At 49.5% G+C, this 23,388-nt stretch overlaps 1 protein-coding gene across 1 annotated transcript; it reads right to left on the minus strand.

Moving 5' to 3' along the window:
* Positions 1–3,444: 3,444 nt before the first annotated feature.
* Positions 3,445–10,303, minus strand: LOC128275494 (anion exchange protein 3). Its single transcript, XM_053014014.1, is given in 8 exon segments — positions 3,445–3,780; positions 3,850–4,078; positions 4,153–4,347; positions 4,420–6,308; positions 6,310–6,357; positions 9,567–9,713; positions 9,779–10,096; positions 10,172–10,303. Coding segments are annotated over 8 exon segments (2,931 nt in total). The 5' UTR covers positions 10,202–10,303; the 3' UTR covers positions 3,445–3,705.
* Positions 10,304–23,388: the final 13,085 nt, after the last annotated feature.

A 23,388-nucleotide genomic window follows, 5' to 3' on the forward strand; every position in this document is an offset into this window, starting at 1 on the left:
ACTTCCGATCGGTCAATTTTGTAACACACACACTAGGGGTTCACACAGGTATGTTGCGACCGGCTCAACGATCGTGCGTGTCCTCTCGGGCGAGGCAACTTTCAGCGAACTTTCCGTCGAACGGTCTTCATTTCACGTGTTGTTTTAAATTCCTGTATTTACGTGAATCATATTACGGCGAGGCAACTCCTAAAATGGTATAATACAGTTTTGTAAAATGTTAATGCTCATATTCAATTTAAACAATTATCAACCATCTTCACTTCACAGCACTTTTCAATCCATCGCAAGCGTATGGGAGCACTTGCTTGCATACCTTTAGGCGTTTATAGTTTCAAAAAATTCAAACTCGCCTGAACGCGCCGCTTATCTTCCAAACACCGTTACTTACAAGTCCGATACTGATAAAATTTCGAAATCAACTGTACTTTGCGTCACGAGCGCATCACGGGCGTACCATATGCTGGCCAAGGCAAAGAGGCCACATTCTTTGTGGGCTTTTTCACGTCTACAAAAGCATCTCGCCACAGCGCATATGGCAGAATAAGAGCACTTATCACCGCAGCGCTACACAAATACACTCATTTTATTGCGCAGGGTTAATTGGCTGACCCTAAATAAACATACGCGAGAAATGGGCCCGTTACCCCGGCTCCCTGTCCGGCTGTGCCGAGTGCACGGCAACCGAACCAGGCTGTGCCGGGAATTCTGAGCTTGGAGCAAGACTTGATTTGTACGCCACCGACACACATTTTCAAATTTACATGCACGAGTTCTTGCCGACAACCTCTCGTTGGACCACCATCGTTACCGGGCAACTATTCTACCTTCGACTGAATCGGATCGGTTGTTTGCCCACCAAACTGGACCGGAATTCAACCGCCACACTGGAACGAATGCACCTAATTTATGCCACCCGCGATGTGTGTGACAGGCAAATAAATGGGACAACTCCTCCCAACAATACGCGCATCACTAAAATGATATCAGTTCGGAACACGGCCGGTTATTGCGCTCTTCTCCATTGTTTTGGGACACTCTCTCTCTCTGTCTGTCTTTCTCTTTTGGCACAACCAGGCGTCATCGTGGCGAATCCCGATCCGCTACCGATCTCCGCCAACCCCGCCAGCCACCGGCACCAACAGTTCAAGTTCGTGTTTACTGTCCGCGCCGTAAAACCGACGATGACGACGCGACGTTGACGGGACAATGAACCTTGCTGATCTTGCCAGCTTCCCAAAAACCTCACACGCTGCTCCCGCAGTCTCCCGAGTACGAGTTATGTGTAAGCAGCAAGACAAACCCATTCAACGCGGCCATCAAAAACGTAATAGTTTCTTCCTCAAACACACACACACACGTTCTTCCCGTTGACCTCGATGAATCATAATTGATAATGTAAATAAAGCAATCCGCTGGAAAACACGTATTGGTAGGCGAAAAACTTATGTAAGAAAACCACAAACCACAAACCTTTTTGCCGGGTGTAAGAATACACCTAGAAAACGGGACTACGAATTAAAAAGACCTCAATAGTTCTACCTCTACATCGACTAGTCATATGGTAAATAATGTATAATACGAGTATTATAACGTAATAATGGTTAAATTCGCTAACTTATCTACTTTCGTTCTCGGTTGGAGTTCCTTTCCCAAATCTTGTAATTGTTTTGTTCCTGACCTTCCTTCCTCTGACCTCACCTTCTCTACTCGTTTCTTACTTTCTAAACTGTTATTATTATTATTCTGTCACGTTCGCCCTATGAAAATTCTTCAACAAATCTCTCACACATTGTGCTCCTGGTGAAAACTCCATCACCATTTGTGTTAGGGAAATGCCAAAAATGTTGCACGGAAAATGTGAAGAAATTACTGATTTACTTTCTTTCTGCTGCTTATTTTTATCTTTTTTTCGCCACTAAACTAAATTATTACTCACATTACTTACTAAATTATTTTGGGAGTGGGAAATTTAACCTTTTTCGTCTCATCGTGAAATAATTCAAATGTTCGAAATAGTTGTTTGATGTGAAATATTTCAAACATTTTGAAAAAAACCGTCGAACCCGAAATGATTTAAACATAATCGGATTATTATTTTACAGTACTTTTTGTAAGTTTTTTATTGTGAATTGATTGCATTTTTCTCAACATTGGGCTCTTTTCAAATTCATAATTCAGTTTTTGAACAACGAACAAAGAAAGTCATCATAACTCAAGAACAACTGAACCGATTTGGCTGAAAACTGGCGTGGAACGTAGAACGAATCCACGATCTTCCGGCCACAATCTGTAGAAATCCGTTGGTGGTTGTCGGGAAGTATGTTCTAGCACTTTTATTGTTGAAGGATGACGCGGTAAGTGAAATTTCTGCATGTCTAGTCCGCTGCTTCCGGACACTATATATTCTACTGTAAGTAATGCGAAGAGCTAACATGCACTCTACAATCTCCTAAAGTCTCGCCTTTAGAATATTCTCACTACAATACTAGTTGTTCGCTATCTAACACGATAGAAGTAAGATAAAAAAAAACGCATCAACAGTTTATAGTTGCAACACTCTCGGCCTGGGGACACAAGACGAGGGTACATCTCGTGTCGCATCCGGCGCAGTGGTCCATTAGTTTTAAGTAACAACCCTCCATCATTCGCCACCTTCCGTGAGCCATCGACACGGTGCTGTGTAAATAGTTCTCAGGGCGTACATATAATCGGTCATTCAGTAACAAACCATACCAAAGATGGGAACATATTCATCACTTTCGCGATTCGCCGGGGCTACAACCCGATTCCTGCACCACCGTCGTAACTTCTAGCTCTGGCTTGGCCATCACAATACATGCAAAAATCTCACGCTTAAGTGGCCGTTCAGTCCGTTAAAAACGGATAAGTGGCGGGCCGTACATAGTCCGAAAAATATTTGTTTCATCCATGAATTGAGCTCATGTAGTTACCGTTGATAGCCAGGTTTACGTTTTCCTGATACTGTTGTGAGTTTCGGGGAGTTTAGGTTCCTAAATTGCCCCACTGCACGCTTCTGTTCCTGTAGTCGATTCATCAGACTCGCCTCAATTCCACACCGGTCTCGTAATGCGTCTCCTCCGCGGGGGGTCCTTTATGCTTGTGCGGCCATTGCTGCGGTCACATTATCTAATTCTGTTCGGTCTCGTTTGTTCTTTTGCATGGCTCACGATTTCAACGATTTACATAGTAATACTGATCACAGATTGTTGTACACACACACACACTCGCACACACACACACACACGCCATTTGCCATCGATTCTGTGCCGTTACAAAGTTTGAATTCACCATTCTATGTGCGATTTTCGGCATGCCGATTCTTGTCTACCGTTTAGTAATGTCATATCATTAAAGTGCGACTTTACCAATCCAAAAAATTTAGAGCAAAGTACCTCTACCTTGCTATGTTTTGATTCTTCATGATTCTCACAAATATAGTTTACTACTCTCAACAACCACCGGTCATCTCAACACACGCACATGCACTCTTATCCCTTATGCTCGACACGGCGGCAATGGGTCACAATAAAGAAACGATTGAAATCAATGTGAAATACATAAGGTTTACGGAAATCTGTCGTAAAATCGTCGTTATGATGATGGAACGGAGAAGAAAACAAAACAAACCGCAGTTCGTTGCTGCAAAATAGCGTTTCCCAGTTTTTGGCGTACGCGCCACACTTAAGCCGGAATGGGTGCTTGTTCGTAGAAATCGGGTTCATCCTCGGCGCCTTCGTTCGGCTGGCTTCCGTCGAGCTGAAAGCAACAAAGGAAACAGCTTAGCCGACGTTACACAGTGGCACCCAGTTTCCCGGAAATACGAACCGCACGCAGCTCGAGCGGAGAGAAGACTTTCCCCAGCAGGTTCCGGGTCGGTACCATCATGATGAGGAAGAACGGTAGTGCCAGCGAGAAGGGCGAAGATTTGACGGTCCACAGCAGGGCCAGTGCCAAAACCTGGACGGTAGTGAAGAGATGCATCTTCCACGTCGGGACACGGCGCACGAACGGTACCTGGGGGTAGTGCTTCACCGGCACCAGGTACAGGCGTATTCTGTGGAGTGGAGTGAAACGAAGAACGAAAGTTGAGTTGTACACAACCGGTGCCAAATCGGTCTCAGGGCTTACCGCTCGAACAGCTGCACTCCGCTCATGGAAGCGATTCCCATGTACAGGAACACACCGAAGAGTACCGAGATCGGGATCAGCCGCAGGATCGGGGCCATCGTTACCGACAGTCCAACGAGCAGCGACACCAAGAAGCCGGACACGCGCTGCTCTTTCACGTCGGTGATGTGGGGTGCATCTCCCGGTGCGTGTGTTCTGTTAAAATGGTAACCGAACCGAGTTAATTGAGCCACAGGTCTTCCACTGGGCTTTCCGTGGCCGACTCACCGTGACATGATCGTGACCGCCGAGACATGCGTCACGGAACGAACGGTGGCGGCGCAGTGCCACGGCATACCGAACAGTCCACAGAGCGTATTGAGGAAGCACAGCAGCACGATGTCCAGATGGAGGCCCGAGCCCTTCTTCAGCCCTCGCTCGGGCTTGTCAACGATCAGCTCCGAGATGTGGGTCTCCATGAAGATCAGAATGTACACCAGCAACGCGGGGATGCCGGCCACAAACGGGAGCCATCCGGGCACGCCCCCGAGCGGTATGACCCAGCCACGCTGCGACTCGTCGCTCGGCGACAACCCCTCCGGTACGCTCAGCTTCTCCGTGAACACCTGCGGGACCAGATAATCGAGCAGGACGAACAGGGCGATCGAGATCGGCACCCCGAAGTCGCCGAGGGCACGGCGCGCGTTCCGGCCGAGGATGCGCGAGTTGCGGAACAGCTTCAGGTAGTACGCCAGTCCGAAGGTGCCGAGCGTGAGGATGGTACAGAAAAGGGCCGTGTTCGGTTGGTTCTTCGGTCCCATCGCGTCGGCCGGAACCACCCAGTCCGTTTCGTCCACACCGGCAGTCACAGTGGCCACGGTAGCGTTCGCCACGGTCGTCAAGCTTTCGACCAGCAGATCAGGCATCGTCGTGCCGGCCGTTGCGTTGGAGATCGAGTCATCCGCGACGTACGGCACCGGCAGGGAGACGTTCCTGTAGTTGTACTCGGCCAGCAGCGGATGGCGCCGGTACGCGAAGATTAGCTTCATGATCGTTTCGACGATGAAGATGAGCGAAATGAGGGCCGAGAAGATCTCCTGCGTGAAGCGGGTGAAGAGCCGCACGTAGACGCTGCCCTCGAAGGCGGACACGGCCAGCGCGATAACGGCCAGCCAGCAGCCCACGTAGACGCGCACCGTCAGGAAGCTGAAGCCGTTCGAGCGGCAAAACTGGTTGAGTGCTTGGTCGAAAATGAGCAACGGCCCGGTCGTGCCGATGATGACGAGTGGCTGGCCGGCGAGCAGGTGGAACACGACGCCGACCATCGAGCAGGCCACCAGCGTCTCGGAGATGCCGATCAGGTTGTGCGTCTTGTCCGCCGACAGCCCCCCGAACGTGATGGCCGTCGACAGGGCGGCAAAGTACATGAAGATGGTGGCGGCGAACGTTTCCGAGTTGCACCCGTCAAGGATATCGCTCTTGTACATCGGATAGCGCCGCTTGATGTCATTGATCAGTCCGCCCCACATGCGGTGCGTCTTTTCCAGCGGGTTCTTCTTCGGCTTCTTACCGTCCCCATCGCCACCTGGGCCGGCTCCGGCCGCCGCCAGCAGCTTCTTCTCCTCCTCGCTCGTCAGCAGCTTCGGCTTGCCCTTGATCTTCTCGTCCAGCGCCTTCTTCTTGCGCAACCGAATCATGTCGCTCTTGGCCTTCAGCTCCTCGAACGGTAGGAGCGCCGGCTTTTCCCACTTGCCCGGCGGCAGCACGATCGAGTCGTCCAGAAACTCGTTAATGGCCGACAGCAGCTCCCGGCGATCGTCCGCCTTGTAGGCGATGTCGTGGAAGTGCTCGTTCGACATCAGCGTCGCGATGGAGCGGCCCACCTCGTGGTAGTCCAGCTGGGCGCGCTGCGGCCCGAGCAGGATGAACAGGAAGCGCACCGGAATCGGGACCTCCGTGATGCTCGGCATCGGGATGCCCTCGGCCAGCCGCACGAACGCGATCGTGGGCTGCTCGAGAAAGTCGACCGCTCCGACCAGGACCGTCGTCGCTTCGGCACCCTCGGGGATGCGCTTCAGGATCGACTCCTTCTGGGCGCGCATCTTGATGTCCTCCTGCGACGACGTGTACGTCTCCTCGGTGATGTTGATGCGCGCGTCGCTGTGCCCCCCCGTGCCCGTTGATCTCGCCCGACGGTACGATCCGTGGCTTCTTATCGTCCACACTCTAAGCAGCCGGCGGGGTTTTTTGGACGAGAAAACAGTGAACGGAAATTAGGAAAGAATGTAAGGCCCTTTCTAAATATCACACACGCGTTCGGAACTCGGAAAAGAACGCCAGAGACGTCAAACGACACTCGTTAATTGGGGTGGGAATCAAAGGGCATCAAACTAAAACTAACATGCAGAGAAGCACAAAACATACAAACACAACGATGCAGGAACACGAACCTAAAACTTAATGCTAAACACAACCAATGTAAGGTTAGTAGAACTAAAACGCTTAATTTTCTAGTGACAAGCTCGAAAAACGCCAATCGTCAACATGCCCGCCGAACCAAATATCGGAACGGAATGAGTAGAAAAGTTTTATTAAACGAACGCCAATTAATTACAATGTCTACCAAGCTACCCTAATTTGAGGCCTTAAATTTGTTTGTTTTATTACCGGATGGGTAAGAGATGGACACAGCAAAACTTAGCCACACCAAATCGACTTCAGCTTTTACTCTACATTGTGCGTCTGATTCCGGTCTGATTGAGTACCTTGACATTGTGGAATGCTTGCTCAGAAAGTTACATCAATCCAAACACGCGAGAGCTTCGTGCGATTAAAAGTGAGGCTTAACTTTACCAAAACGATAGGAAAGAGATGGAAAATAGTTTCGCCACGATATCGGATCGTGTTTGCCAAGATGCGAACCCTTTTGGAAGGAACAAAACGTCTCACAAGGCCTAAAACTTGAAAATTGTAAACTGAGTACTCTATCTGTCAATTTTGTCCTCCTCATTCAGCTTTTTTGGCAACATTACCTTGTTTTGACACCAGACAAAGGATTTCTGGACGAAAAACAAATCAATTTAGTTTGCAACTGATCTTTGAAAGGGTTATACCATGTCAACTTTTGTGCCTGAAAATGACGTTTTGCGGGAATTATTATTTTTCTGCTACCAGTTGAAGAAACCTGTTACAGAATTGCATCAAATGATTGTCGAAGCTTGTTTTTGAAAGATTGCAGTGTTTTTAGTGGTTTAAAATAATATCCAAAATGGCGACTTAACAAACAGAAAGCGTCGAAGGACTTCAAAAAAAGGACTTTCTGATGGGACAGAGAGGTGTGGTGTTTCACAAGCTCATAATACCTGGTGAAACCGTTAATTCAGATCGCTACTGACAACAAATGATCAATTTGAACCATGCATTGATCGAAAAACGATCAGAATGCCGTTTCTTGTATTCCAAAATGGAGGCGCCAGGTGCTCCATGGCCTGGCGCTTTCATGACGCACAAAGCAAAACTGAATCAGGATACAATCAAATCACTTGGATGGGAGCTGCTATCCCTCTCCTCGTTATTCACCAGACTTGGCTCTTTCCGAATATCATCAACGAAGAATTCTTTCGTCTGGGAATCCACAATTTAGCAGAGAATCAGGAGAAATGTATGTCTAACGATGGCACATACTTTGAATAAAACGAATTTTTTGTTTCATTGCAAGAAATCAAATCTTTGAAAAAATCCATTTCCAAATTTTAGACCTGTTATTCGACAATTTGCGCGTGAGAATGTTCAAGAAAAGTTACCAAACTAACCACTTTGCATGCTTCCTGGTTCGCGAGTCTTTCTTTGCCCAACTTTTGCTGTGTCCATCCCTTGCTGAAGCTTTGTTGGGGTAAGTGTCTATCTATTTAACCCACCAAACCACATGCTACAACACTACAAACAAACGCACGCACACACACAATAAAATGGCAGACACCTTCTAAAGTGTCGTGAAGCCAAGCCCACTGACAAAGCATCTAATAAGGCTACCGCCAGAAAGAAAGAAAACGGTGCCCGCCGCAGCCGCCCTTTCTCAGCGAGTGTGAAAGGCCGGAAGCGGATCGTGGCTGCGGGTGGCTAAGGTGCTGAAAAACAGTGGCCGCCTCTCCGCGCACACCGTGCGAGAAGTGGCTTAACATCGGATCGGGGTTTTGGAATGACTTATTTATATACAAGTACATATACATATATTGTTTGATTTACAACTGTCAGCGATGGAGGTGAGTTAGTGCGCCGCGTAACGACGACACTGGCGACCGGAGTAAGGTTGGTCAGCGGTACGATGGGCCCCCCCGAGCCCCCATTGCTGTCCTGGCCGCTGGAGTGCTTGGAGCGCTGCTGCTGGCGTTGCTGGTGGTGGTGAGTCGCACCGACCGGATGCGACTGCTGCCGGGAGGACAGGTTCGGACTCTGGCCGTACACCGAGCCCGGGTGCAGCGACGGCGGACTGAGCGTGTTGCTCTGCGCGGGGCTGACGAACGAGTTCAGCCGCCGGACGCCACCGATCACCTCGCCGTTGCCGCTGTTGGCTTCCTCGACGCGCAAGGATAACGACTAACGGGTTTTTTTTTGTTTTACATTGTTTTCGTTTGGTTTCGCGCGCGCGGAAAGATATGTAAATTGAAAGACACAGAACACAGTTGAATGCCCGATGGCCATCACCATCGCGAAGTGTGTGGTGAGCAGTGCGTGCAGTGGTGGATGGCAGGGGGTGGCTCACAACCGGATGGGTTCGCTAATGACCGACATGGTGGGTGACTCTGTGTCTGGTGACTGTATGAAATTGTTTCCACTGTTTCCTCTACAACGAAGCACCTCTTCCGCGGTAACGCACAACATCGCACACGCACTCAGCCACGCACACAAACACACATACGCCGAACAGCACACAAACAGAGCGAGACAGAGAGAGAGAGAGAGAGAGAGGGAGAGAAGAGGTACAGCGCTAGGTACTAGGTTATTACCAATTGGCTAGTGTTTGTGTTAGTGTCAGTGTGGCCGATAAACACCAAGTGTTCCATGCTACGATCATGTATGCGAAATGCTAGGTTCTAAAACGGAAGAAAGATTACAAAACCCGAAACTAATAAACCCGGATGCATGGGGTGGGGGTTCCACCCGCGAAGGCTTCCGAAGGTCGAACCATTAAAAGGGCCAAACACACAGCTCACGAAAGAAGTTTACTGTGTGTGGGTTGGGTGTTGGGTCCATAAATAATTCGTCCTTCGTCCTTCCGCCACACGTTAGACCAAAATGGAGGAGCGACCGGGTTAATTAGCGTGAAATGAGCCGGATGCGTGGCTGATGCTGATGACGTAATAGTGACCACGTGACTGGTGACCACGGGTGTCTGGGGTGGGTGACGGCATATGTCAATGATCGCGGCCGCTTACCTGCAGGCTCGTGTAGCTGCTGTACTTCCGCTTCGGGCCGAAGGAGAAGCCACCGTGGGAGCTCTCGTTGACGTGCCGATGGCGCAACAGAAGCGCTCTCATAATGACCGGTTTGTCGTCCTCGTGGATTAGCTCGTCGACCACCATCTGTAAAAAACAAGTGTCGAGGGTCATTTCTTTGGTTTCCACAGCTTCCCCGCCAGCCCGCTTACCTGCTCCACGATCCGGTAGGCCACCGAGGGCAGGTCCTTCTCCTCCAGGTCCATCAGCACGACGCCCGTCTCGAGGCAGCGGCGCAGGTTGAGCAGCGAGTGGAACGACAGCGACGCGACGTGCGGCCTGCCCCACCGGTCCGCGCCCTCCTCCACGTCCTCCTCGTACTTGATCCAGCGGGCCGTTTCTTTCCACTCGCGCTCCTCGCCACTACCGGTCAGCTCGTCCAGCTGCACGAACACCTCGTGCGGGCTGTGATCGTACAGCTTCTTGTACTTGGCCGACGGCAGCAGGTGGGCGAGCGGAACGCCACCCGTCTCCCTACGGTTGATGTTGACCAGCGACGAGCCGGAGGTGGTGGTGGTGGCGGCGGCGGCGGCGGCCTGGGCCACGGCCTGGGAGCTGACCTTGTGGCGTCGCATCGCCCGCGGATCGTCGGATCGGTGCGACGTCAGCTCGTCGATGTCGGCCTCCTGCAGTGTCGCATCTTCCGGCTGCACCGAGACGCGCCGCCCCGTCGGCCCCCCCTCGGTACCGCTTTGCCGGCGCCATTCCGGGTGATACTCCTGGAGCGAGAACTTGCGCGATTTGTGCGGATGATGGCGTCTGCGGAAGGAGGCGAAACGAAAGGCTTAGGACACCTGGCCGATAAATTGCTATCTGCTATTCGCACGTCCCCGGCTTCGACCGAAACGCTTGCCATGCAAATGGGCGGAAGTTGCCCGACTTGGTCGTCGTTATGGTCGCCAGACGTAAAAACACATAACGACGGATAAGAATGGAAATGACCACTTTCACTACACTACGTTGTAACGGACGAATTGAAAAGCGAAGAAATGTTGAGCGTAAGAAACCAGAGGACGTGAGCAAAGTTGCTTCAAAGTAATAAGAATAAGTTTGAGAAAAATTTATAGTAACTTCGATTTAATATGGAACACTAATCAACATTATATACGGTGCTAAAATTGAAGAAGTTGAACAAATCGAGCTATAACTGAACAATTTAATATGTTTTATGATACGTGCGTACTTTAAATCAAAATCTTACATAACCCTTCACACGGAAAAATGGTTAGAAAATGATTTCCCAATATTTCACAGAAGACTTTTGCAATATGTGTCCTTTTTAATATCCTTGAATCGGGGTTTAGTGGGTAGACATCTTTTTTTATTCTTTTTTTTCAAACCTTAATATAATTTCGAGTGTGTGCCCTCCGGCTGGCTGTCCCTTACATAGTGAAGGCTTGTAGCGAATATTCATCGCAAACCAGATACGAACAAAGTAGGCTAAAGATAGGTAAACAGGTAGTGTACAACAAGACTAGCAGTCAGTCAGTAAACAGTCGTTCAAGGAATAGGTCGATATTTTGGAGAGATAGAAAAGAAGGAGTAAATGAATCAAAAGATATCAAGTAGCGACCGCGATATTATTAAATATCACAGGCTCTTGAATTCCCAAATTGTCTCAGAACGTTACGATTATTAGCCGTCAGTGCAGAAACACTTAAGTTAGGTAATGATACTAATACGTGGTATTTATACGATGGCTCAACGCTATTGAATAAAGATCTTTTTTTAAATATAGTACTAACATCGAAGAATTCACCGTCGTGCGTCGAATACCACAAATCATGCATCGTCAACGTAAAGAAAATATGATTCAAAAGACATCACTTTTCAATTCTAAAAGATGAAAATCGGACTGTTAAAAAGATGGCTCTACATGTCGATTTGGACCTTTTAGTTTTGCTTTTTTGGCAACATTACCTTGTTTTGACATCAGGTAAATGATTTCAGGTCGAAAAAAAAGTTAACTTAGTTAGCATCCCATCTTTAAAAGGATTAGACTATGTCAACTTTTGTGCCTGAAAATGACGTTTTGCGGGGGTAATGTTTTTTCTGCTACTTCTTTAAGAAAACTGCTTCAGAATCACACCAAATGCTTGTCGGGGCTTGTTTTAGGAATATCGCAGTGCTTTAAGCGGTTAAAAAAATTAAAACATGGCGATTTCGGCTCAACAAGCAGAGAGCGTCGGAGGACTCCAAAAAAGGACTTTGAGTCCTAAGACTTTAAGAAACCGATAATTCAGATCGCTACTGACAACAAATGATCAATTTGAACCATGCATTGATCGAAAACGACCAAAAAGCCGTTCCAGTTTCTTTAAATGGAGGCGCCTGGTGGCCCGTGGCAACAAGCACCAGGCGCCCCAAAAAACAAAACTGTTTCAGGATACTAACAAATCACTTGGATGGGAGCTACTATCCCTCCCCGCGTTATTCCCCAGACTTGGCTCTTTCCGAATATAATTCTTTTTCATCGATGAGACACGTATTGGCTGAGCAGCCCTTCGTTTTTCTACGAGGAAGTCGAAATTGGGTGACTAATTAGTTTACTTAAAAAGACGACGAATTTTTTCCTCTATGAATCCACGATTTAGCAGAGAGATAGAAGAAATGTATAGCTAGCGATGGCACATACTGTGAATAAAATAGAATTTTTCGTTTCAATGTAATAAACATTTGATTTCTTTGAAAAAAATGTCAATTTTCAAATTTTAGACCTGTGTATTGCATGAAGTTTTCTGTGATTTTGATTGAATTGATTTGTTGATTTGAATTCAGCCCCTCATATAGATCGGTGTTTTGTTGTGAATGTACCGGAACCACTCTGTTTGATTTCAAAGTTCCAACGTGGATATAAAGTGTGGCGGGAAAACGTCACACTTTTGCCAAACCGATTATAAAAAACTCGCGAGTCTAATTGCTTAAATGGAGAATTTAATTCAAAAATTGATTAACACAACGAGAAAGCTTCTACATTTAAACGGCTACTTAAATGCGATAATTATTTAATTAATTGTTCAATTAAAGATCGAGTTTCGGATCTAACTTATTAACGAATTAACGAAAAAAAAAACAGCGCATTCCAGATTAAGAAAGAGTGACTTGCGCCCCTTTTGCAGAACGCTACATTTTAACGCAGGCATTTGAATTAATTAGCAAAACCATAAGATAATTCCAGGCTGCGGGCCGGCTTACTCTCCCCGGCAGATTCAACAACGAAGCGAAGCAACGTAAAGTACCATTCGAAACGAAACGAAGCCTTGTGGGGCGGAACTGAACGCAGCATGCACTATGTGCGGGCTCGCTGGCAACATTAAAGCACGCACGGATACGGCTGGCCCGCTGCATCCGATGGCCATGCCCAGTTGCATGGCCCGCCGCCACTAACCTTCGGGTTCGCCCCGGTTTACCCTGAAGCAGCTTCCTGTTTTTTTGCCGTGTGATGTAACGCGTCAGGGGCGAAACAAGAGAGACAAAGTCTGTCAATGGAAGGGAGAAGTCCGCATCGATCGCCTATTCCGCCCTGGAGTCCTGGAGCCCTCCGTCGAAGGTCGAATTTGCAGCCCGAACTGCAATAGGCTACCCCCGAACCCCCGGCTACCCACTTCCCCCGTTGAATCCACTTACTCGGTACGGCGACGGCGTTCCTCGTTGGTGTCCTCTAGCGGTAGGCCCTGGAACTGGGCGCTTTTGTTGTCCTTGTTGAAGTGTACGTTCCTTCGGGCGCTCGTGTCCTGGTTGTTTGTGCGCGCATGCAAGGAAGGTAAGGAAGCAATAGTGCGATAATAAAAAAAAAACCGTAACCAAATGATTATGGGCGGCGATTATGAAACGGATTGCCGCTTCGGCACACCCACCCACTGTTCGCCTTGCGTCGTGCCCTGATCGACGATCGGTTCGTCGTGCACGGTTTCACTGAAATCGTTCGACGTGTTGTCCGCCAGCGTGGTGCTGTTGGCCGTCGCCGACGAGGACGACGGTTTCGTGTCCGTCGGTCCGTCGCTTCTGGCCGAGAACGAGATGGGGCTGGTGGGCGGCGACGGAGCGCCACTCCGGCCGCCCCCGTGGCTCGTGGCGGGGTTCGTCGTGGTGCCATTGCTGGCGCTCGATGTGCTGGTGTCGCCGGAAGCCGTCGCCCCCGTTGCCGGGGCCGCCGCCGCTGGTTGCGGTTCGTCGTACTTGAGCGGCGAGTTGTCCAGGATGACGTCGTCCTGCAGCCGGTTCAGCTCGAATCGTTCCTTCTCCACGCTGGATGTACCGAAAACTCGCTCGATTTCGTCGTCGAGGTGCACCTCGTTCGGGTCATCGTTACTCGTCTGCGAAAAAAAAAATGTTTGGGAGAAAAGGCCGAGAAAATTAGATTTCCATGTGGCTCTCGCTGTTTGCCCGGTTCATGCTCGTGCGGGATGATGTGACGCGTAATGTCCACGAAATGCTTGTGCAAAGTGCCTCTGGCTGGTGGAGGAAACTGTTCGCGTAAATTCATCTAAAACCGCCCACGGTTGACACCATTTACGACACAAATAAAATTAAGAAAAACAATTAACGGGTGGAAAACAAACTAAATTGGTACACGGACACACAATCGTTCACTGCACTGCATGAAATGTGCAAAATGTGCTGTTGACCAACCAAGTTTTGGTAACTTTCGAAACATTCTTTTCCTACGCTTAGCATGATCCAAAGCCTTTGCAGTAAATAAAATCAAAGTAAACTTGGATGAAGCCAGCCAACACCGAACGCGAAGTATGTCTAATTATGCTCTCAACACACAACATGTCCTTCCTTCAAGTATCAACGATTGCAAGCTTACTAAACCTTCCCAAATAAACAAAGATGATGGGCACATGACTTGTTGAACTCTACGGGAATGTAATCCACACCGACTGTGTGACAGGCTACAGGCGAACAAACGACAAGTCATCGGGAAAAACCTCGCAAAGCCAGCTATGATCAAGCGATGGGCTGGACCCCCGGTATCGAAGCAATTTACATCATCACCGTGTTTCCATGCTCCACGGTAATCAGCCGTTTGGCTTGTCAACTTGTTGCGCGATTTGAATGTTTAATCGAAACGAACGGACGAGAACTAAATGTCATCGATCGCAGATATGGCAGTGACCGCTAGAGCTTTCTCGTCAAGCGCCAGTCCCACTAGAAAAGGATTGCTTGGGTCACGCGAACTCGTTTAATCGAAACTCGGCTCCCAACCCCCAGTGACAAGGGTTCGGGCCACGAGCGTCCGTTGCGTAGGGCGAATAGTCGCGCCCGACGGTAACTACATAGTTTAAAAATAATTCGTCGAGCAACAAATCCCTGCCAAAAACCCACGGCGACGCCGCCGGTGGCCGTGGCCATGACAGTGACATTCTCGTCCACCGAACCGGGTGCCTACGTTTGGGTTATTTATGATTCGGCTTCGGTCCCGAAGGACGACCTCTACTAGAAACCAGCTTTTCGAGGCGATGGAAAATGCGTCGTACCCTTTTTCAAGCTGATTGTTTTTACTCTACACAGTTTTTAGGTCCCTGTTTTGTGGAAGCCCAACTAAAATTAAAAAAACTTAAATGATTTTGATTAAAAATGTAAAATCACTAGGATAAGGTGGACTCTCAAGTAAACGTCTGCCTTAAGTTTTGGCACAAATCGCTTGCAGTAGTAGTGCAGGCGCACCGCACAGCGAATGGCCCTTTCCGAGGGCCAACGACAGTGGATGCCGTGCTTCGTTGCCCATCGGTTTCGAGCAGCTGCAGTTTACCGTTTTACTTTCGTGGACCAGAGCCGAGTTTCCAGCTTCTCCACCGCGGGAGACATTTGCCACGTGCGGGTAAATTAAATAACCGATTGCCGTCCGCCGACTGCACCCGTAACGTTCACTTCTCGGTTCTCGGTTTGCTTCAGACGACCGGTGTGGCGTGGGACGATATAAGGATTTGAAGCAGAAAAAAAATATAGGAAGACACATTCAGTGGCAGTATGTTCCTTAGCGTTGGCTCCACCAGTCTCAGCACCTGTCTCAGGGCCATCGCTACGAAGGTGATGCACTCCATAAAGGAGTGCTTCGAGCGACACAACGTACACTGCGCGGGACCGACGAATGTACCGTGACGTGCTTCAGACGTGGGTGCTGAAGGCGTTTAATTGTGAAACGAGCAAATAAACTAATTATCAGTGAAACTTAATTTAAAAAGAGTAAACGATGGAGGCGCCTGGTCGGGCTGGGAAAAACCGTGAGGTACCATGCGTCTCCATCGAGTGCCGGTCACGCACGTGCCATTACGAAATTTTGTGTATCTTATGGAAGGTTTGAAATCAATTAATAAAAAGGATCGTATCGCAGTGGCGCAACGGAATGGGAAATTAAATTTTGTTTTAAAATAACATACAGAAATCAACCCTGACCGTAACATCGAACGAACACGGAACACGCAAGATTAACCTTAAACCGGCGCGTTCTCAGCGACAGACGGATCCTTTCTATGAGCTTGGCGGCCACTTTGCGAAACAGGCCGCGACCAGTCGGGGGTCCGATCGCTTCTTCGCGTTGCTGCTGCTTCTGCTGCGACCATCCCCGACCGGTGTGTCCCCGGTCGTGGTGACCGAGCGAGTGAAACGATAGAACCCCGACGATGGGATACGCAACGTAGCTGGCCCCATCCGGCGGGCAGAGGTAGGATCTGGGTCGACGCGTGAAACCGTGCAGCAGACGCCGACAGTTGGAATCGGAGTGGCTGTGGTGGAGCGTTACGATGGTGCTGGTGGCGGGCACCGATGCCGATGGCTTAGACTTGGTGGCGCGAGATGATGGTGATGAGAGTGACGACGCTAGTGGCGGTGCCGTTAGTGGTGGTGGTGGTGCTGATGAAGATGATGGAGATGAGGTGGATGATGGGTCGATGCCAATCATTACCGAACAGTCGACGGTCACCGACGGTTGACTGGGGACTGATTAGCACCGCAGCAGGAGTTTCACGACCTGCCCCAAAACTGTTGGCTCTTTCTCACTCTCTCTCTCTCTCTCTCTCGATCTCTCTTTCTTTGTTGCTATTTTGGTCGCTTTGACCAAGAGTCACGTTTTGCCGTCACGATTAGAATAGGGAGGCCGCCGACTTCACACACACTTCACTCGGCCCTCGGCTGGGCGGTGCTTCGGGTCACACCCCACCTATCCAAGGTACTTCACTTCCGGTAGCTGCACTTGTCAGTGTCGCGCTGCACATTCCAAACCCCGGCGCGGTCGCTACTGTTTGCCACTCGACTGGCCACTTTTCGATAAGATCGAAAGCCACTCGAACGGGGGACCGCGGCGGTGGGATTAGTAAAGGGGTCCGCCGCCCGGTCGTGATTTTGCCGTGATTTCACTTCAACCCGGATCGTCCACACACTCGCCACAACACCAGTGTCCCTTAGTCCACTAGTCGCGCGGGGGTCACTTTTTTTTTGCGACGCATTTTCAGCTCACCATACCACCGCGCGCTCTGCCGGTGTGCGAGGATTGAAACGGGAAATGGCGTGAAGTGCGGAGGGTGCGGACCCTTTATTGGTTTGGGCCACAAATTATCGCGCCACTTGAGCGGCGGTGTCCGGATGGCTGGCGTTGTGTTGCGGCCGCGGTGTAACGCATTAGCATATTTATGTTATTATAATGAAACTGTAGCCCGTAGCTCCCCGAAACCGACACCGTCGTCAGCGTGTCGTCCTGATCCTGATCCGCTTGGGTTGGAAGAGCAAATTTGCAAAAATTAAATAATATCGACGGCGACGCTGTGGCGCGCCGCGGTTTTCCCGAGCCCCCGGCTCGGTTTGTGACGTCACTGGCCATGGTGGAAAGTTTGTTTTCAGTCTAATTTTTCCGGGAACGGGTGGCGCAGCTCGGTGGGCGAGATTTAGAGATGGAAAATTAATCTCCAGGCACGGCCAGGCATGGAAATTTAATGCCGCTCAAATATTGAACTCTTGTGGGGTTCGATGTATTTTAAGTGGCAGCGAAATGGGTTGAAAAAACATTGTCCATCCCCACTGGCATGGAAAACACTGCCAAACAGGACGACGTCGAGGCGCCACGGCTAATAATTAGAGAAACTTTATTCAAATCTCTACCCATTAGCATTTAATAATAAAACCGTTATGCTCACGACCGGCGAGCATGCAAAATAACGTTTCAGATCGTCTGCGTTCGCTTCACATGACGCAAGGTCAAAGCGGTGGGCTTCGGGATTCAGCTCTCCGATTTTTGGCAAGTTACGGGCCGAATTCTGGGTGACCTTTGGCGCGATAACCCGCCGGACCCGGCGGCGAGAAGCAGCTGTTCTGAGAGCGATTCGCACGATTGCCTTCGCGCACGGCCATCGTCCGCCGGTGGCGAGCCGTAGCGATAAGGGAACTTGTTGTTCGTTTTATGCAAAGCAAGCATTAAAAAATCGTGAAACAATAATTGATTAGAGGCCGCTCCTCCGCGGCACCGAAATACTCGCACCCGAAAGCAGGGCCAAGGACGACCTGCCAGTGACCGACGTGCCGACGTGTTTTCCGATCGGGTCTGAATCTGTCACGATTGACCGAACTCCAGCCCATAAATCACGTACGTAGTTTCGCGCGAATTTCGTAAATTTCGAAAATAGAACCGCGCTGTCCATCATTTGGCCCATGTCGCGCTCCTATCGTCATTCCCATACACGGGCAATGGTTTCGTGGGTCGATCACACGTACTCCTGGCCCGGCCGGAGAGTTTCCACTATGCATTCGGTGCATCAACGTGCAATAGTCGTGCCCTTCGCGCGGAGAAGCAATTAACGGGTGGCAGCTTCACTTTTTGTCGTCTCTCTCAAAACTACATTTCAAAACCTATCACCAAGCTCACCCTGCGAGTGCGAGAGGGAGAGAAAGAATTCTTGGTCTAGAGAGTGATGGGGAGACAGAGACCAGTGTCCCGGAGCTAGTGCAGTTAGTAGTGTCCGCAGCGTCAGTGAACTGATGTTGAAACACGTGCCGAAAGCGACAACCGACGCCACAGTCTCGCTCCACTTTTTCTGTCACCAAACAGCGAACGTCTAACGGGGAAAACTTTTGCCTATCTTTGGTTGTTGCTTATGCCACCACGATTGACCCTGCCGAAGACCACTTTCACACAGAGATCGGCACGGGACGCGTTTCGCGACCTCCGATCGAAACGCCAGGTCAGTAATTTTTCACAAAACCGCGAATTTTGGTGCACACACACACACACACAGAAACCCCCCGTTTACCAGTCGCTGGGGTCGGCTGGGCGAACACGGGGACGACCGCCAAGCCCGAGGACGACGTGTCCTCGGCAAAGTTCCAGGCACATCTGAGCAGCGTCGTCGGGGTTCGCAGAGCCGAGCTGGCAGAGAATATCGGTCGAAAATCGGTTCAACTTTTTCGGCTAGTGGCGTTAGCGGAAAACTCTCCAGATTTTCCGAGAGCGGCTCTCGGTGCCCCGGTGCTGTTGATGCAGCGGAACTCAGCGTGTAAGAGAGCGAACCGACCGTCGGGACGGTGAGTGACGATGTTTTGACAAGCGATTCCGCTAGCCTCTTTTCTGCTTCCGGCGACAGGTACGGTACACTTCTTTGCCAGCTAGGTCAGGTTGCATTGCGCTCGAGAGGGGTTGTGTACAGTAAGGACACGCTTTTCTTGCGCCACCGATGCTTTGTGTAATAATATCTCGCTGTTAAGATACTTCTGATGTCAAACTTATAGTTTTTCGTCTATTGTTTAATTTAATTTTACTTTAGAACTTGCCTTTTGGAGAAGTTTTGTACAATTAGAAATCCAGTTCAATGGGCAGGATTAAAATGGTGCAAAAAGCTGAACAAATTCATCATCAATCGCCGAATGAATTCATTAGGATTAACGCATATTTCTAGCAATCGTAACAAAATCGAAAACTCACTGTAGCCCATGCGGCCCCCAGTCGAGGTTCCCCGAAGGTTGATTAAAGGTGAGTAAGCAGAACACACTCTTCGGCCTGCCGGTGAGCTTCGCGATGAGTGCGGCGTGAGAAAACGGCTCACGGCCCACCTCACGTAGTGCAGTGCGAGATGAGATCCGTGAGTAGCGGCGGCACGGGATAGAACGGTGAGAAGTGCGACAAAATATTTGCCACACTCCAGCTCAACGAGCTCCCGGGCGTCCTGAGAGCATACCAAGCATGGCACCTCGGGTCGCCTTCGTCTCGTCGCAGGGCCTACTCCTTTACGGGGGACATTTCAAGCCCTTTTCTGTTGCCCACGGTCAGCGCTCTCCGTGGGAGAGCGTGAGACGGTGGGACAAAGTTTCTGTGGGGCATTGGCACAATCTGGGCCGAGGATCGGATGGCACCGAACTGGCTAACTCCTGGGTCAAGATTAAGCATACTTTTCAGGCAATATATTTCACTTTAGACTGTCAGTCGCTCACACCCAGCATCGCAGCCATCTAGTACTCGGTGCTCACAGCTTGCTCGATGAAAATCGAAACCCACCGCACATTGATTGCATTATCGGTTTTGTTTTGCTCCCTGGACGCCACCGTAATGGTGGTGATTGCATTACCCGCCGTTGCTCTAGCAGAACATAAATATGCGAGACGAATGGGAGCCGAGGCAATATGATTGCTCCCTGATCGACAGTAAATCAACCAACCGTTCGCAAGGATGCGTAATTTGAGGGACGTTTGTTTGCTTGCGCGGACTCACAACCAAATCCCTCCCGGTCCCGGTTTTGTTTATCATCTTGCCAAAGTGAATTACGGCGGGACAGAGAAATCAATTTGGGACGAAGTGTTGGTCGCAAATGCCGAAACGGACCTAGGTTTTGTGTGAACGAATTTTGAATATTGTTGACAGCACTTCCACGTTCGTTATTCGATCAAGTTCAATTTGTGGTTCTTTGCCAAAGTTAACCACACAAATTCATACATATTGAAGAGCTTACCAAACACCCGTCATCGAATGCGAAGGCTAAGTTAATTGTATTATGGTCCCATGCGGTCCCCACCGCCAGACATGTTTACATTTGCGTCACCCGCTTCTTCGTTTATTGGGACAATCCATCAATCATTGGGTCGTGTCCTGAGCACCCGAGAACATTTTCATCACCACGCGCCCGATGGCAGCCACGTGGCCGGCGGAAAACCAATTATGCTGAGATGAAAAGATCGCAATCAGAAGCGGCATATCGTTGGATCGTAAAAACGTGGCCGTACGTGCTTTAATAAAGGCCCCGAACAACGACAGCCACGCGACATTGAGAAGCCTCACGTTGGATCGCTCACTGGGAACGGATAGAAAAGGACGAACAAGATGAAAGCAGAATCAGATCAACAGCACAAAAGATGAGTCGTCACATCCGATGTTTAACGCAGCTTATGAAGCAGCGTGGCGGTGGAACACGATGGAAAACACTCACTTCTGGCGGGCTTCCGGTATTAAGAACCACAACAAACAACTGAAAGCTTGTGTAGGAACGACTTTTCCTGGAAACTGCTTCATCACGAAGCTCACGAATGATTCACTCACTCCCGGAACTCACTTACAATGTGACTGTATCCCCTGCGTACTCCGTGCCACCGGCCCGGCACGCTGCAGGTCGATTCGTGGAGGGTCGCAAGCATTAGATAACGGTACATGTTAACCGACACAACCAAACGCCAACCCTGTCCAAGTTCACCTGCCGAGGCTTTAAGCACTTTGTAATTTATCCACCAGTCCCAAAAAAATTCGTGATCGCACGATACGTTCCACTTCAGATTTCCGGTGGGAATGATCCGTTTGTCAACCTCCGTAGAGCTCTAAAAGCGTGCCAACAAACAGAAAACGTGACTGCCTTCGCCCGCTAGCACGAAATGATAATTTCGCTAATTGAACGAAACGGTTTCGTCTCGCAAAACGATTCCATCGCCGTCCGACGACGACTGTAATAACTCCTAAAAACTGCTTTCTTGCGGATTCGGCTTCGTGTTTTGTTTACCTGTTTTGTTTTGTTAGTTACATCAGAAGCTGCTAAAAACAGTCGAATGAGAGTCTATTTGTAGCCACGCTCGATGCCTTTGATTTTGCTCGCCCTTGCCTGGTGAGTAATCGGTACTCGGTACTTCAGAACACAGCCCAACACACCCACCCGGAGAATATCGGTATCTACTTTGCCATAAATATTAAATTGAGTAGCACACCGGGACGCAACTTATCGTGTAAACATCGTTGTGAAGCATTATCTATAGATAGTATCGGCCGCTGGCCGCTGGTGGCACTAGTCATCAAGGCTATCGCCACACGGAGAGCTTCCGGCCATCGATTGGAACGGCTACCGGCCCACGGTGGGAAGCGTAAGTTTTGGTTTTGCAACGGCCCCAAACGCCGCCCCGTTAAAGGCACGCCGATGTGCCACAGCTGAAGGCAATTCAATCGATATTTGAGGGTCAAGGTCAGTTCGACCGGCGTGTAGGTGTGTAGGTCGGTGCAAACAAGTAGCAGGGAGCTTACGTGCTGGCCGTAGCGATAGTAAGAAAAAGATAACTGAATAATAAAACACTTATTTTGTACAAAAAGGACATACAAATTGTAATAAACATTATGCTGAAGCTATGAGCTGATGGAGGCGCCCAGTGTGTTTCGATTGTTGTTTCAGTGCCTGTGTCGTGCCTGTGTGTGTGCATAAAACGAGGTCCTTGTTCAGGAGCTCATACATTAATCAAATAAGTAGAGCCATCCACAAATGGCGTCAAAGTAAATTAATCACACGACACGTTTCATATTTGAAAGGAAGACGATATTGGCCCATTTTCCTGTTACTAAATTACGGTATCATAGCAAGCTGCGGCAGACCTACCATAAATCCTCTGGCTTTGAGTTTCAACAGCGGAATGATTCGAGACATTTTCAAGCGCCTACAGCCACACTAACAGGACACCAGTTACCCCTTATTTGGCCACCCTTCTTTTTCCGGGCCACTGTCAATCACAGATCGATCACATAACGGACGCCAGTACACGATAATCCGACACCATTTGCACATGGAACCGGCGGAAGGGTTACTTCACGTGCTGCTTCACGCGCAACAATTATCGCTCGCGTCCACTGTTCGGCAACGAGCCCGGTCGAGCGTAACACGTGGTACTGATCGTGGCCAGCGACACAACACCGTAAAAAAGGGGAATCGACCATCGAAGGAGCGCATCGACCATCAATCGACGCGTCGTCTGCTGTTGCACCTACACCATGCAAAAGGACACTGTCTGGGGTCCAGCGTACGCTTTTCGAGTCGGTGGCTAATCCCGAATGGACATTACGTAATTGAGTGGTCGAAATAATTAGTCATATCCACTATCTAGATGCTGCTGATGCTGCTATCATTAGGGAAGGAACCGGAACCAGCTACCGGAAGGTACCGACGAAACACACACACAAGTGGTTACTAACAAGTTGATAATTAAAAGGAAGAGAATTTAACAAACAATTTTTCGCATTTTCAAAGAAGGACTCATTACTATTGTCCCGCAGTCCCGCTGGCCGTCAAAACGGAGGTGATGCATCATGTGGGTGATGTATCGATTTTTTTCACCTCGCACAAACCGTGCCACCGTCAGAATCATCAATCAATATGCCTGTACGTCACCGGTCACCGTCATCGTCATCAGGGCGCCGGTCGTTGGTGGGACCGGCGCTTAGGACGGACTTTGATGTAAGGTGTGTGTGTGGCCCTCGGCAACGTATTAACCCTCCCCCGGGGCGGTGTTACCTGTCCCGCCTCAAAGAGGCCTGCAT

Source organism: Anopheles cruzii, chromosome 2 (genome assembly GCF_943734635.1).
Source record: "Anopheles cruzii chromosome 2, idAnoCruzAS_RS32_06, whole genome shotgun sequence".
In the NCBI taxonomy this organism is placed as follows: domain Eukaryota; kingdom Metazoa; phylum Arthropoda; class Insecta; order Diptera; family Culicidae; genus Anopheles; species Anopheles cruzii.